Source organism: Sinocyclocheilus grahami, unplaced genomic scaffold (genome assembly GCF_001515645.1).
Source record: "Sinocyclocheilus grahami isolate Dianchi unplaced genomic scaffold, SAMN03320097.WGS_v1.1 scaffold541.1, whole genome shotgun sequence".
Lineage (NCBI taxonomy): Eukaryota > Metazoa > Chordata > Actinopteri > Cypriniformes > Cyprinidae > Sinocyclocheilus > Sinocyclocheilus grahami.
This window is the reverse complement of record NW_015505720.1, coordinates 409,900-426,506: the sequence shown is the minus strand read 5'-3', so window position 1 is coordinate 426,506 and position 16,607 is coordinate 409,900. Positions and strand designations below refer to the sequence as shown.

Genomic DNA, 16,607 nt, shown 5'->3' with positions numbered 1-16,607 from the left:
GAACGGGACCAACATCGCTTGAGCGGCACGTCTTTCGCCGCGCGCTTCCCGCGCTATCTATAAACACGCGTGAGAGGGGCGTTCTGTGTGGAGCGAAAGCCGAGAGATGGAGCGCGAGACCTTGCTGCGTGTCTGCGCAGGCGTGAGTGTTGCGAAGAATCAATCCACTGTCTAGCGGTTGCGTTTTTGTTCTCCGTGGCGAGGTTTTTCTTGTCATTTCTGTCCCAGTCGAATCTCTTGCGTTGTAGTTTTTCCCAACTCCAACATTCAACACACGAATAAAACGAGTTGTTTCAAACAGTGTTCGCGTCGCGTGCTGCGCTGATATCCCACATGTTTATTAATGCGCGTTGGCACTGACGAGTGAACAAGTGCATCCTTATGATCTGCGGCGTGCATTATCGGCAGCACGTGTCCGTGTTGAACATGCGTGACAGAAAATGCATTTTGTACTGCAGAATTCAGTCATGGGACCTAATGTGACCCCTGTGATGCTTGTCCTGCCGTTTTCATACCTGGACATCGAGTCCTTGTTTAACGAAGTGGTTTGCAGTGATTGTTATTAAACCGGTACTCGAGTATATAATATGGTGTATTTAGCCAATGGCAGGCTTGTTTATAAATGACATCTGGCTCCCTGAAAAGTAAAGCGCGCTTCTCCCGCACCACAGTAGCGCGTGCATGTGAATAGTTATACGCAACAAATTACTTTTGTAATATTTCCCGTGTCAGAAGAAACACTGGATGTAAATATTCGTACTGTATATGAAGACCTAAGATGCAAAAGCTTCGTCTGAATTTTTCTTCTAAAATTATCATTTTTATCGGGTTCCAAAGATTAGGTTCAGTGATTTCAGTTTAATGCAGGGGCGGATCTACCGGGGTGGCAACTGGCACCCTAAGAAAAAGCTGTGCCACCCCAGAATTATCACAGAATAACATATAAATGTAAAGAGTGTTTCATGTGCTACTTTTCAGCCGCGGCGATGACAGCGTAACCAGTGTTGCCAGATTGGATGGACGAGTTCCAGCCCAAAAGCTCACAAAAACCCACCTAAAAACCGCCCAAATTTTAACTGTCAAAATAATGTGATGGAATATGTAAATCAAGGCTGATAAGGGCCATTTTTAACTCCTTAAAACAAAATAAATATAAATATAAATTTCCCAGTAACGGATCAAATCGGGGAAAATAGACTACATTAAAGAGAATTAGGCTACCGAAAATAAATAAAATATGCAAGCAGACAGTCAAAACGGCAATCAATAAATTAACCGATAACGTTACCCTCGAAACAACACATGCATCATTTTTATGTCAGTCAGAATAATCCAATTTAAATGCAACAAGTGAACAATATAAGTGACAGGAAAAAGCAACGTAATTAGCAGGTATTTCACACTCGTTCATGCACACACCATGACAGTCAAAACTGTGTCATTGATACATACTGAATTATAATCCGACAATTAAAAACAATAACAACAACAATAATGCGCTTACCTTCGTGTCGCTCTATAATTTTACACATAACTAGAGAAAGCCTCTTGTTAAGTTCATATTGTAGAACATAATACAGAACTTTGAACAGTCAAAACTAATAAAGTCTAGCAGTTTTCAAGGATTTATCAATCTGCACCGTTTAAAAGATAAAAGACAGGATCGTATAAACCAAGTTTCGTTTTGATTAATTAATTCAAATGTGCTCTGATTTCGGAGTTGCAGTGATAGAGTGTCATCTCACTCCACAATAAGAACGGGACCAACATCGCTTGAGCGGCACGTCTTTCGCCGCGCGCTTCCCGCGCTATCTATAAACACGCGTGAGAGGGGCGTTCTGTGTGGAGCGAAAGCCGAGAGATGGAGCGCGAGACCTTGCTGCGTGTCTGCGCAGGCGTGAGTGTTGCGAAGAATCAATCCACTGTCTAGCGGTTGCGTTTTTGTTCTCCGTGGCGAGGTTTTTCTTGTCATTTCTGTCCCAGTCGAATCTCTTGCGTTGTAGTTTTTCCCAACTCCAACATTCAACACACGAATAAAACGAGTTGTTTCAAACAGTGTTCGCGTCGCGTGCTGCGCTGATATCCCACATGTTTATTAATGCGCGTTGGCACTGACGAGTGAACAAGTGCATCCTTATGATCTGCGGCGTGCATTATCGGCAGCACGTGTCCGTGTTGAACATGCGTGACAGAAAATGCATTTTGTACTGCAGAATTCAGTCATGGGACCTAATGTGACCCCTGTGATGCTTGTCCTGCCGTTTTCATACCTGGACATCGAGTCCTTGTTTAACGAAGTGGTTTGCAGTGATTGTTATTAAACCGGTACTCGAGTATATAATATGGTGTATTTAGCCAATGGCAGGCTTGTTTATAAATGACATCTGGCTCCCTGAAAAGTAAAGCGCGCTTCTCCCGCACCACAGTAGCGCGTGCATGTGAATAGTTATACGCAACAAATTACTTTTGTAATATTTCCCGTGTCAGAAGAAACACTGGATGTAAATATTCGTACTGTATATGAAGACCTAAGATGCAAAAGCTTCGTCTGAATTTTTCTTCTAAAATTATCATTTTTATCGGGTTCCAAAGATTAGGTTCAGTGATTTCAGTTTAATGCAGGGGCGGATCTACCGGGGTGGCAACTGGCACCCTAAGAAAAAGCTGTGCCACCCCAGAATTATCACAGAATAACATATAAATGTAAAGAGTGTTTCATGTGCTACTTTTCAGCCGCGGCGATGACAGCGTAACCAGTGTTGCCAGATTGGATGGACGAGTTCCAGCCCAAAAGCTCACAAAAACCCACCTAAAAACCGCCCAAATTTTAACTGTCAAAATAATGTGATGGAATATGTAAATCAAGGCTGATAAGGGCCATTTTTAACTCCTTAAAACAAAATAAATATAAATATAAATTTCCCAGTAACGGATCAAATCGGGGAAAATAGACTACATTAAAGAGAATTAGGCTACCGAAAATAAATAAAATATGCAAGCAGACAGTCAAAACGGCAATCAATAAATTAACCGATAACGTTACCCTCGAAACAACACATGCATCATTTTTATGTCAGTCAGAATAATCCAATTTAAATGCAACAAGTGAACAATATAAGTGACAGGAAAAAGCAACGTAATTAGCAGGTATTTCACACTCGTTCATGCACACACCATGACAGTCAAAACTGTGTCATTCATTGATACATACTAAATTATAATCCGACAATTAAAAACAATAACAACAACAATAATGCGCTTACCTTCGTGTCGCTCTATAATTTTACACATAACTAGAGAAAGCCTCTTGTTAAGTTCATATTGTAGAACATAATACAGAACTTTGAACAGTCAAAACTAATAAAGTCTAGCAGTTTTCAAGGATTTATCAATCTGCACCGTTTAAAAGATAAAAGACAGGATCGTATAAACCAAGTTTCGTTTTGATTAATTAATTCAAATGTGCTCTGATTTCGGAGTTGCAGTGATAGAGTGTCATCTCACTCCACAATAATTCACGTTTTGAGAGTTGAGTAACTCTCCCACTCTTTAACTTATATAAAGGCATTGTGATTGAATATACAGTCATTCAAAATCAGATACGTTATAACTGATCTCGCTAAAAACTTGTCACTCGTGAATCATAACGTCTGTCTGCTGAGCCCTCAAGTGTGTCTGTCGACTTTTACATCAGCACCAGCGCCTCTGCAGTGTGTGTGTGCATGTTTGTGGTTTGAGGACACAAATTTGTATAATAACATGGGTATGACATAGGTATTACAACGAGAAGGTGATTTATGAGGACATTTTCAGTGTCCCCGTAATTCAAAAGGCTTATAAATAATTCAGAATGAGTTTTTTTGAAAATCTAAAAATGCAGAAAGTTTCCTGTGAGGGGTAGGTTTAGGGGTAGGGTTGGTGTAGGGCAATAGAAAATACGGTTTGTACAGTATAAAAACCATTACGCCTATGGAGAGTCCCCATAAACCATACAAACAAACCTGTGTGTGTGTGTAGTAGTAGTAGAAGTAGTAGTAACGTTGTGATGACTGATTGGATGCAGTACATGCATACTTGGGCTTGTTTGTTAAACAAGTAGCATATGCAATTTATATGTTTGAAACCTGCCAAACTGACCCCAAACCAGCCCAAATTTTGTCCACCCGCCCAAGCCAATTTTTACCCGCACAATCAAATTCAAAACCGCCCAATTGGGTGGGAACCTGAGAAATCGAATCCCGTCTGGATGTGTCTGAGATTAATCGCGTAATTGATTGGTGATCCGATTCTCCGACCGCTCGCTCCACTTTCATCATGGATATAAGCCCTAACAATAACATGAAATCAATAAGAATATGCCGATCACGGAAACTAATAGCAGAGTTAGGTAAGAACTCGTATTGCAGTTTTCTCGATTGTTAATATAACTGATTTTAGTTGCCACTTTTTTCCACCCAAAACTTTAATTCAGTTTTCAAAACAAAGTTTCTCAAAAAGTTTAACAATTGAGGGGCGTAATGACATGCACCATTAATCGAACTATGTACTATAACATATAAAATGGGAACATGAAAGGAATATTCTAAAAGCAACTCATGTAAACTTAGTCACTGAGTAGCCTAAAAGCTGATGACACACCAATCAGAATCTCTGCATCCTAACAACGGAGAGGAGTGAGCTAAGTAAATCATGATCTACAGGGGTTTTATACTTACACATACAGTATAATTACAGTACAGTACCAGTACATTAGACAATGGAAATTTCACTATTCTATATGTACAGTAAACTGTAGCACATGTTGTACACCTTCAAGCGTGTGACTCAAATTTTATTTGTAACCATTTTTTATGTGTACTGCATTTGTGAAGAACCGAGAAATGATTGCCTAGAGATATAGTCTTGTGTCAGGAGACCAAGAAACTGCTATAGTACTGTATACTGTAATGAAATTTTGCCAAATGTGCAGAGGATGCTAAACTCGTTTTGCCAATAAACCATACATTTCTTATTTATTTGGTTATATATTATGCATGTTTATTTGTTTCCAGTTTTGTGTAAGTTATTTGTTATTTTATATTAGGCATAGCCTGCCCTATAGCATGGTGTATTTTTATTTGTTTTGTTAATAAAAGTTCTATGTTTTATATATACGCTAAAGTGAGTTTGACGTTGTATTTTGTTGTTGCATTCAAGCAATTGATGCCTAACTGCCACTAATTCGAAAGTGAAAGTAAAATGCGCACGGTGCTTTTAAGCTATTTAAAAGCGAAGGAAAGCGAGGAGAAGAGGGAAAATTCAAATGAACTAAAAACGAACAATTGCTTTTTTGTTGTTGCGTTTAAGCAATTGATGCCTAATTGCCGCTATTTGAAAGTGAAAGTAACATGCGCATGCTGCTTTTACAAGCTATTTAAAAGCGAAGGAAAGCAAGGAAAAGAGGGAATGCCCCTGCGGTGATACCGGTATTACTGAGGTTGTCACACGTCAATTAACCGGTGGGTCACAACCCTAGCATGAGGGCTTGCTTTGGTGTTGTCACCCCTCATAGACCCCATGCCACCCCTTTGCCACCTTAAAAACAACTTCATAACAAATGAAAAGTACAAAAAATCTGCAGAATCTTTAAAAATAATTAGGCTATGTGGTCATAAAATCGTAGTTTGTTAAATTTTAATGTGTTAATACAGGACACTGCTGAAACTGCTATATATTTGATTTATGTGTAGGCTAAATATAAGTTATAGAATAATTGTCTTTTTTTCCTAGTTGAGACATTTTACGTTTTCAAAAATTCTTCTCACCAAAAAAATTTTTCAAAAAAGAAACAATTTGAATGTTGTTTCAGCTATAATTGATAGTTTTACCAAACTGACTGGGCTTTGCACAAGATGACAGGTGGGAACGCCAAGGATAAACTTGAAAAATGTGTCTTATTTACACGTTAACATGGCATAACAATATTGCCCTGTAGATATGCATTCATGGACGGCTCCAAAAACACCTGAATGTGAAAGGCTGGCGATGTTACGCTAATGCAGAATGCCATAGTCATCTCAAACTACCTGTTTGTTTTACAGGAAGAAGTTAAAATAAAGATAAAGGACCTAAATGAACACATCGTGTGCTACCTCTGTGCAGGATACTTTATTGATGCAACCACCATCACAGAATGCCTCCATACGTGTAAGTGTTGTGTACTTGATCTCTCTCCTATAAACACTCTCAAATGAACACAGATTTATAGCAGCCTACTTCTCAGTTATTATTTGTACCATATGCAGAAGAAATTCATAAGCTGTTTTGCTAAAATAAATACTCGTTTTCATTCCACCGTGTCTCTGCAGTTTGTAAGAGTTGCATTGTGAAGTATCTCCAGACCAGCAAGTATTGTCCGATGTGTAACATCAAAATCCACGAAACGCAGCCTTTGCTGAATCTAAAGCTGGACAGAGTCATGCAAGACATCGTCTACAAACTAGTCCCAGGTCTACAAGAGAGTAAGTATAGTGTATAGGATCATCTGAACTTGAGTGTCGGTTTGTCTCCTGGTCAGTCATGGTTAAATAACCCTCTGATCTTCTCAGGTGAAGACAAACGAATTAAAGAATTCTATCAGTCACGAGGTCTTGAACGAATCATACAGCCATCTGGAGATGGTAAGTGACACCATGTCAATAGATAGGGTGACCATACGTGCTATTTTTCCCGGACACGTCCTGACCATGATTTCTATATTGCCTAAAATATCCAGGTTTTGACTTTGTTTTCCTGTTTTCATACTTGCTGAAGGTAATGATCAAAAAGTAGTTTAACCCATGGATCGCGGAAGTGGGGGGGGGGGCACCCGGGCTTGGCCCCGGGTAACTTTTGAGGTCTGGTACAAAGTATAACATACAAAAATACATAGGCTATAGCCTCATATGGATTAATCATTAAAAGATTGCGATCTCGATTCAAACACACGCAATGTTATTGCTATGACGATGATTCCACTACGTATACTAAACATTTGAAATCACAATCACGCTCATCATGTAAGCTTTATGTTTGAAACAGCTTCACAAACAGTCTACACAGTAGATTACATTTCTGTGTTGCAAACATTAAATACTAATAACGGAAGTATTGGGATAAAAGTTTATAGTCCGGATATAGCAGATGTTGCGGCAGCCGCATTCAATATGAGAAACTATCCTTTGGAACTCATGTTACGCTTCAAATAAAGATTGTAGGCCTATATGTTACATTATGCCAGTAAGTAGCGACCAGTGACTGTTAAAATGCATTTGATGTCTAATTAATTCAGCCAAGAGATTCGTTCAAAAACGATCTAATAAAGTTCCATTCGTTTATTTCAAATATATATATATTTTTTTTTACATATTTTTATTTTTAATAGGCTCATTTATAACATTAAATAAAGCATTTAGTAAGAAACCTAAGTGAATTAGCCTATATATTATTTTGTTTTTGTCTAATGTTTTGTTTTCAGAATTGTGGGAGAACTGTGATCTCTATTCTAAAAATAAATTATTTAGTCATAGCTTAATAAATCATATCTGGCATCTAACTAATAGCCTACTGTTATTACTGTTTCTAATAGCCTATTAAAATGTAGACTAGGATGTAAAATGTACAATCTTACAGACTTTATGTAGTACATCAACAAGGATTTGGTACATTTATAATGCATTATAATGCCGCTTCTCATCCAGTGTGCGAAGTTCTGCAAAAAACCACCCCCACCCCACCCCTTTTGGTACGATCCATGGTTTGACCAATAACATGCAGGCATTCTAGATAATCAACCATTCATGGCGCGTGAGAAAGAGGGAACAGTCAAAGCATGAGAACAGTCAAAGCATGGCAAATACGCGTACATATTAGGTGTGTTCAACTAGAAGCAGCACTGCGCAGACTGATTGATGTATGACATGAAAGTACTGTGCAAGCGATTCGAAAGCATAAGGAGCCGGCTGCTCTTTATAGCTCTCACTGTACTGTGAGATGTTACACACCGATCGGTCTGCGCAGCGCAGCAAAGCCAAAACTTGGATATTTTAGGCAGTATAGAAATCCTGACCAGGACGTGTCCTGGAAAGAGGGCACATATAGTCACCCTACCATAGATGCTGCTGTTAATTTGTTATTATTAAGATTATTATTAACTATGTTTTTGTTTTCTTGTAGATTCAGTTCCAGATAATACAGGATTACCCTACACAAGCTTTGACCACTCCAAAGCTCATTTCTACAGATACGACGAGCAGGTCTCTCTGTGTTTGGAGAGGCAAAGGTAGGAAGATAGCAGTAAAGATTATAATTTTTTTTTTTTTAAACGAACAAAAAAACCCCCGAATATTTCACAATATTACTGTATTTCTGATCAAATAAATGCGTACTTGGTGAGCATAAGAGACCTCTTTTAAAAACGTAAAAACTCCAATTTCATCTTGTTTTTACAGCTCGTCATTTCCTGGGAAGGACAAAAATAAATTAACTCTACAGGTAAGACAACAGCCGAAGAAGGAATTTGAATGTACATGAATTCACTCAAGTAAACCTTCACATTGGTTGCTTTTTCTATTAGAAGCGATGATAAATGTGTTAATTTTATATTATGTTCATGCAGCAGAAATTTGTACGTTGTTCGGTCAGGGCTGAGGTACGACATCTGAGGAAAGTGTTATGTCATCGACTTAACTTGGAGAAACATCAGGTGTGACTTTTTTTTCTTCTCTGTCATGCTTTAAGGAGCCATTGTTTTATAGTTAGGACAGAAAGCCACATAATTGTGCAAGTTTTACATCACATTTATTCAGTTCAGTCATTCCTATTTAAAAAATAAATAAATTAAATAGCTAGTGGTCTCTGGACTACTAATTTAATTCATTATTTGTTTTTAACTATATGCAATTGCAACCTGTTATAAAATTCATTCAATATACAAAATGGTACATATGAATGTGTTTTTCTGAAGTAGGAAACAAAGAATTCACCCATTTTCTGTTGCTGAAGTCTATCCTTGAGCTTACAGCTGATTGGTCTGTTGTCAGTGAAGGTGATGTGTGGCTTTAGTGCTTTCAGACACTGTGTTAGACAAACAGACAACATGTTGATTGTATAAATGCATGTATGATTTGTACATCCCAGTTAGGAGAATTTGATGTTCAGTTCCATAATAGAAAAACAAACAAAAAAAAACAATGTTCAAATAGGATGACCAGCTAAAAAATAATTTTTCTAATGGTGAAATGTAATTAGCAAGATTTTAAACTAAACCTCTCATTGTTTTCATTTCCATCCTCCTGCCCTTTTTTCTTCTCTCTTCATTGTGTGCTCTTTATGGCACTGCAGGTCCAGATGTTATTCAATAACGAATCTCTCCCAGATCACATGACCATGAAGGGTCTCTGGCTGTCTCACTGGTTTGGAAAGGTAGCATAGACTCAACCGTCTCCAGCTAATTTCATACCACATGCTTTCACACTTGCAGCCCGTTTGCTTTCCCTTTAGGTGGGATCTTCATTCCTATAGTGATTTACTGTGCTCTGTTTTACTCACTGAAGGAATCTTCTGAGGGGAATCATAGGCAGAGATTTATTAGTACTAGAAAAAGCCATATGCCTGATGTCGCCTTGTGGTCTGAAAAATGCAATGGAAGTGCTATTCTCCATATTGCTTCATGCAGTGTGTCTTGCTCTGGTTTGTGGGGCGTCAAAGTGTTGTGAGAATCTAGCATGAGTAATTCCATGCCTCATGTTTTTAAGTGCAATGGATGAAGTTCTGCCCGCAATCTCTGTTTAGTGTCAGTCATTAGCCTGTCAACAGGATGATACTTTGTTAAACCTTTCATTCATGTTCTAATGTTTTCTTCTTTGTCTCCCTTTTAGGCACAACCACTGGTACTCCATTATGCTATAAAAGACACACGGACAAGATAGGATTGTGTGAAAATATCAATTGGTGTAAATATTTTGTATTTCACATATTCTATTTTAATAGCTTTCTGTACATGTATAATTATTTTTTTGTTTTGTATTTTTGAAAAATAAATTAAGTGGTAAAAATGTTTGGTTGCATTTTATATATATATATATATATATATATATATATATTGTGTGTGTGTGTTTTTTAAACTTAAATTATGTGCAAGGTATTAAAAATTATATGATCATTATATGAATACAAGTTGACTAGTCTTGCTAAAGTCAAAATAGAGTTATTGTAATTTGTATTCAAATCAACAGTGTTTTTAGAAATGAACCACTAGGGTGCAGTGTTGGTCTTTAAGAGAGCTTCACTGACGCCGGTCCCCTTCAGTCACCTCACAATATGACTCTGTTATGATCATATCGATGCATTTTTCATCTCAGACTACATTATATGTAGTGCTCTGAAGATACAATGAAAAGCTCAGGCAGAATGCCTAGTATCATCGCAGTATTAGTATAAAAACATGCTTGTATCAACTATAAAATACAGTCATCACATGAAGGGAAGGTAATTCCGATGTAACAGTTGTGACTACAAATGCTTTAAATGTCTCGAGAGAAGAAAATATACTATTGATCGATATAATTTGGGGGAAATGCACGCTGGTATGTTTTAATAGGCTAACGCTCATATTTTATTATTTACCTGGTCAATTTTAAGTTTATGTCCACCAGCAGGTAATCAGAATTACAGCTGACTTAATTTATTTGGAGGGTCAAATATGTACATGTTACTTTGTAGCTTTTTGTTAACTAATTGTAGTATTATCGCAATTAATTTTAAGAATAGTAGGCTATTTTTCCCTCTTGCAAAGCATTAAATCATTTAGAATGTTATAGGCTTTAAAACACACGACTCTGCTTTCATCGAATATTTTTTTAAGAAAAAATAAACATGTAGGCTACATTTTCACAATTATTTTATATTACATTAAACATTCAGGCTACATATATTTTATATATAGGCCTAGCCTACTCATATAAAAACAATATTTAAGAAAACGCAGAGCTATCGGCTATTGGGCTAATATTTAAGAAAACGAAATAAAATATAACACCTCATCTATATAACCCTCTAATGTAATTTAGACATTTTTTTCGCGATTCCAGAAAAAAAAGGCTACAATAGATAAACGTTAAAAAAAAAAAAAAAAAACATGCGAGCGCATGCATGGCTAAATGTTTGATTTTTTTCTTTATAATAACTAATCTTAAATACATTTTAACGAATATAAAAGATGATGATTCTAATAATAACAATAATAATAGTAGGCTAATAATGATATTGTTAAATAACATTAAATAACAATGAAGTAGGCTTTCTGTAGGCTAAGCAAATTCTAAAGCGTTATTATTATTACTACTATTTCTGGCATTCGTTTTTCATATTGATTTTGCCATTATTAAGACCTTAAATGAAAACAGTAGCTTAATGTCTGCCCCTACAAATCCACTAACAACTATAGGCTACTTTTACCGCCTTTTACATGAATGAAAAGGTTCACTGTACATTTTTGCAGAAGTTGTGTTTAACAAGCTGACCACTGAATCGTGATCTATCGTGCAGGGGACATATCAGAGCTTTTAACGCGCTTGGATGTTTGCTCGAATATTTTCACACTGTGAAATCATGGCTTTCAATCGTCCGCATTTATATGCATATGTCTTCAAATTCCAGTCATCTCGACTCTCAGTAGGAACCCGAAGCATTTAGAGCTATTGTGCGGACTTCAATCGCAGCTTAAACACAAAACAGCACGAGAATGAGCCGCTGCCTCGACAGCTCTGAGAACTCCGGCTCTCTGGTGAGTCTTTTCACAAAGCGCTCATAAAAATCTACTTGACTTTTCAACCCCAACTATTCCAAGCGATTAGGCCAATTGTACTTCCATCTTCTCGCTGCCCCAAAACTGCTGCCTTGATCTGCTCACAACTGACACAAATGGGCCGAAAGAAATTCGGCAGACCAGGATGCAGCAATCCTCCCCATTTCCACCGGCTTCCTTTTGAGATTTATTCATTAGGAACCGCATGCAAATCATCTGCTATTCACGGGCGTTTTTAACACACGGGCACAGATGTGGGGTATTATTTGGGCTCGACCGACTGAAACTGTTAATGCGCACTCAGAGGCGGGTAAACCTAATCAATCATGTTGACTAGTTTGTGTTAGAGAAGATTCATAAACCATATGGCGCGAGGAGAAAAGAAAGCTTTATGCTGTCCTCGTGACAATGTGAGAGGGGGAACCTTGTTCGATTGTCCTAATTACGCTTCAAGCACTTAACACACACACAAACACTCTTCTTAACACAATGAAGCGATGTGTAAAAGTGCTCTGCCTCTCTCGGCTGTTTAACTCCACGAGAGTGTGCCTTAAAATCATTTGCATAAAATAAAACATTTTATGCAAGGCAACTTTGCCTCATGACAATCAAGCCACTAAAATAGCAAACTTAAATTTTAGGGCTGCCTTAAATATACAGGTGGTCCTGAACTTTTTCAACCGATTTGAATTTAATTACCGATTAATACAATTGGGTAAAAAATAAAAGAGTGAGAGACTTATTTGTTTTGTTTTTTTTAAGATTGAAAAAAATGTGATTTCTTTCTAGTGGATTTCTTATATCCACAAATTTATAGGGAAATTATTTTATAATTCAGCTCAGCATACAATGCATGAATGCATAAATTCTGACTCAAGGTAAGGAAGGAAACATTGTGAAATTACATATACCCTTTATTTACATAAATGATGATTAAATAGAATGTTACAATAAATTTAACGAGTTAGATGCATCATAACTTGTTATATATATACACAACCTTGCCCTTGCATTGGTTTGGACATACATTATTTTTTTTGTTTTGTTAATAATGCCAGTAGTAATTGTGCCAGAAACTGGGATATATAATGTAAAACTTTGGGAAATTAGTCTTGACAATTACAATGCAGAAACAAGATTGAATAAATTTGCTTCTGATGACTTCTGAAATTATTTATAAATATATAATTCTATTCAGCTGAGAATTTAATTGAAAATCACTTTTGGTGTAGAGTTTCTACAGCGGTCATAAATGTGTTGAACGGTGTAAACAATTGCACACGTTTCCTTCGAAAATCAAGAAATAAAGCTTAAAATGCACATACACATGTTGCAGTCTTGATACTGTACCATTTATCTCTAACCATTTCTCAGATCTTATGAAAATGTATTCCTTAAACCATGTCTTCAATCTGGACAGATTGAACGTATCAGAACATCAGAACGTAGAGGTCCTTTCAATAAATTAAAAATAAGGGAGACAGAAAACTTTCCTTGCATTTAAAGTTCTTCCGCAGAGTCTGTGCAAAAGTTATGAAAAATGCCCTTCTCTGAAAACAAGGGCCTGCTTTTAATCGTCCACCTCGATTTCCTCGTCCTCCTCTGAGAACTCGTCTGTGGTTTGGCCTCTGGACGAGGATGGGGACTGTGGAAAGGCTCTTGGGGAAAGGCTGGGAGAAATGGACCCCGAGCCACCGTGAGCGTCTTCCATGTCCTCCATGGCCACCAGTTTCTGCAATGCCTGCGGTGGGATTTTCTTGAGAGACTCCACGTCTGCCTTCATCTCCTCCAGGTCTCTCTTGAGCTTGGCCCTTCGGTTCTGGAACCAGGTGATGACCTGCGCGTTGGTCAAACCCAGCTGCTGTGCGATCTGGTCTCTGTCGGCCGGTGACAGGTATTTCTGGTACAAAAAGCGCTTTTCCAGCTCGTAGATCTGGTGGTTGGTGAAGGCCGTGCGAGACTTCCTTCGTTTTTTGGAGGCCTGTCTTTGGCCGAAGGCGTTGAGATGGTCGCGACCTTTAAATGGAAAGAAAGGAGAGTTGATTTCCAGGAACGCATGACAGGAATAACGCAGGCGGCGTGTGTGGGTCACAATTCAGAATAACTTTCATCAGTAAGTCATTCCCAAACAGTATAAAGCTAATGCACATTCAGTAAACTGAAATATGAATCTAGAGTAAAATGCATGAAGTTTCATTTCCCATTATTTAAATGCACATTGACTATTGATTTGTGAAGGTTATTTGGAAGCTCTTCAGTGGTCTTATTTTTTGGCTGTATATGGTTCTCTGGAGATTTAAAAGTCTTTAATAATGTTACAAGGTTCTTTAGATCAGTGTTTTGGTTTCTAGGATCTTTAAGCACCATAACAGACTGTAAATGTTTATTTTATTTTGTATAAGTTATAAAAGTTATCCTTTTGAATCAGACTGCAACATGCTGTTTGGTTCAAATTACAACCTTTATTGTTAAGAGTGTACTCACTGTTGTGTTATGTGATAGGCCACAGTTGTTCATTCCAGCTGCATAACAGCTGTTCTTGAAAAGAGTGGGAGAAACTTTCCAAAACATCTGAACTATTGATTGCCAAGTAAATTCGAAATATCTGATGTGTTAATCAAGCAGCCTATCAGGCCACAGAACTGGCCTCAATCTTATTACAGACGACCTTAACCGTTAGCCTGACCCACTAAGACAGATCTGCAATGTCAGCACGAACGTCACGACCGAGGACTGTTTTCAGTAAATGTGTCAAGTGAACATGAATGATTTCCACCTCTTTAACATTCTTGTAAAAGCACGGTTAAGCTGCATTTCTGGAAAAAAAAAAGAAAAGAAAAAAAAGTCATTTTTGAGATCAACAAAGAACTTGGTTCTGTAGAAACCATGATTTACTGGCATTTTAAAGAATCTCGAACCAGTATACAAAGAACCATTTAGCAACTCAAAAGCCCTATATATTGAGAATTAAGACTGCTTGATTTTTATGCTTTACCATCGGAGAACCTTTAATTTTTAGAAGACTAGGTGAAATTCCAGAAATACAGTCACACTCGAGGAATTGCTATTGACATTTAGCTAAGAAAAAACAGGAGAAATGTAATATCTGAAAATGTGTATAACAAAAATACGCAGAGATTAAACAAGTTGGTAAATACTGAACCACTGGGAAAAAAGTATATATATATATATATATATATATATATATATATGCATTCGACATCAGTTATAAAAATCCACATAGCCTATAATGCGCTACAATACCACATTAACAAAAGTGTCACTAACTTCAATTGCGCATTTAAAACTCGAAGGTAAATTCGTAAGCACAATCTGAATGCAAAACTACAAACCCCTGAAACAAAGTCAAACAATTTACCTTCTGCAGCTTGTATAACGCTGACTTCCAGCCCCTTAAATGTTTTGCTCGCCAGCTCCTCCAGAGCGCATAACGGCGAGGACGGAGCGCTGATCCCGTTCCGAGACGCGCTCGAGCCGGTCAGTTTCTCCAGCACGCGCGGAGGGCACAGACTACCGACGGACTTCTTGGCAGAGGGTTTATTTAAGATATCCTCAATGCTGAACGGGGTGAGAGGCTTGTTGGAGTTGGCCGGAGGTGGGAGTTGGTCTAAGGGACCCCGCCGCCTCTCCTCGCCGCTGGACTGCAAAACGGAGCCTGCCTTCATGTCTTTAGATCTGGAGGTCATCTCAGTCCCAAGAAACTATTTCGAATAGAAGTCACCTAGTTCGCTCAAACTTTTTTATGCATACAAAATCCTGGTCTATTCCTGTTTTTAAACAGAATCGTTGTTCTTGCTCAGTCTGGAGTGGCTCTCCAAAAGCACCATGCTTCAGGCGTCACAGCCACCCGAACTTTAGTCCTCATATGCAGCTCCAGTCTTCTCTGAGCTGCTCCATGAAGATCTTCAGCATGTGCAGCCGTATCTCAAGGAGGCTCAAAACAGCAAGCAACCGCTAACGAGTTCTTTTTGATTGCTTTTGTGAAGTTCAATTAGAGAAACACTACACTACTTGCTGACCCGCTGCTCCGTCTTAAAGGGCCAGGCCATCATAATGAATTGGACCGAGAATAGGAGGAGTTTCCCCTTAAATTTAAAGAGAGAGGAGATGGCTCGGGATGTTTATGCATCTGTTGATGCATCCCACTCCCACTTAGGGCAAACCACGTGCTCCACGCGAATACCTCCCTGAAAAGGGAGAGTGCTCTCATTAACACCAATACTTGCCTTCTCTCTCTGTCAACGTGTATGCGGATCTATCTTCAGTTTCAGAATCATAACAAAAATGTATAGTATAAAATAAAAATAAATAAATAAATAAAATAAACATTCAAGGCATCAATGACCATTTAGAATTCAAGAGTTGTATAGGGGAAAAATTTGGGAAGGACTAATTACTGTAATATCATGATTATCGAAGTTTTGGAGACTGTTATGACAGCATAATTTTCTCACACCTCGTGTATCTGCTGTCATCAAAACACACGAGATCAGAATGCAAGGCATGTCATTGTTTCAGTCCAATATATATATATATATATATTTACTTCACTGCAAAACAAACTACTTTGGAAATGAAGCTGAGATGTGTTTACAAACGTTCTTGCACTTCCAAAAGTGCTACATTGCATTTATTATGCTATATTTTTTTCCCAGCTTGCTTTTTTTTAACAAAAATAGCACTATACAGACATTTCCTAAAATCTTAAAGTTTTATATTGGCGATTATATTAAGATTTTTATTTTTATGATCTGCTCACGAA

The 16,607-nt window shown here is 37.8% G+C and overlaps 2 protein-coding genes across 4 annotated transcripts in view; one reads left to right on the top strand and one right to left on the bottom strand.

The window, feature by feature from the left end:
* Nucleotides 1-10,010, top strand: part of LOC107555639 (polycomb group RING finger protein 1) — a 13,494-nt gene extending 3,484 nt beyond the window's left edge. The window contains exons 1-9 of one of the 3 annotated variants that reach the window (XM_016238503.1): nt 1,813-1,897; nt 6,081-6,186; nt 6,348-6,500; nt 6,588-6,659; nt 8,194-8,299; nt 8,469-8,511; nt 8,636-8,722; nt 9,361-9,441; nt 9,897-10,010. In XM_016238503.1, the coding sequence (XP_016093989.1) occupies nt 1,862-1,897; nt 6,081-6,186; nt 6,348-6,500; nt 6,588-6,659; nt 8,194-8,299; nt 8,469-8,511; nt 8,636-8,722; nt 9,361-9,441; nt 9,897-9,947 (735 nt within the window). In that variant the 5' untranslated portion in view covers nt 1,813-1,861 and the 3' untranslated portion in view covers nt 9,948-10,010. Of the gene's footprint in view, nt 1-1,812; nt 1,898-6,080; nt 6,187-6,347; nt 6,501-6,587; nt 6,660-8,193; nt 8,300-8,468; nt 8,512-8,635; nt 8,723-9,360; nt 9,442-9,896 lie in introns of those variants that run through there. The other 2 variants (XM_016238502.1, XM_016238501.1) reach the window with 2 other exon arrangements.
* A 3,384-nt stretch (nt 10,011-13,394) lies between these two features.
* Nucleotides 13,395-15,793, bottom strand: LOC107555637 (transcription factor LBX1-like). The gene is made up of 2 exons (XM_016238499.1): nt 15,204-15,793; nt 13,395-13,840 (listed from the first exon to the last, which is right to left on the bottom strand). Exons 1-2 carry the CDS (start codon nt 15,529-15,531, stop codon nt 13,395-13,397), a joined length of 774 nt encoding a protein of 257 aa, XP_016093985.1. The 5' UTR covers nt 15,532-15,793.
* Nucleotides 15,794-16,607: the final 814 nt, after the last annotated feature.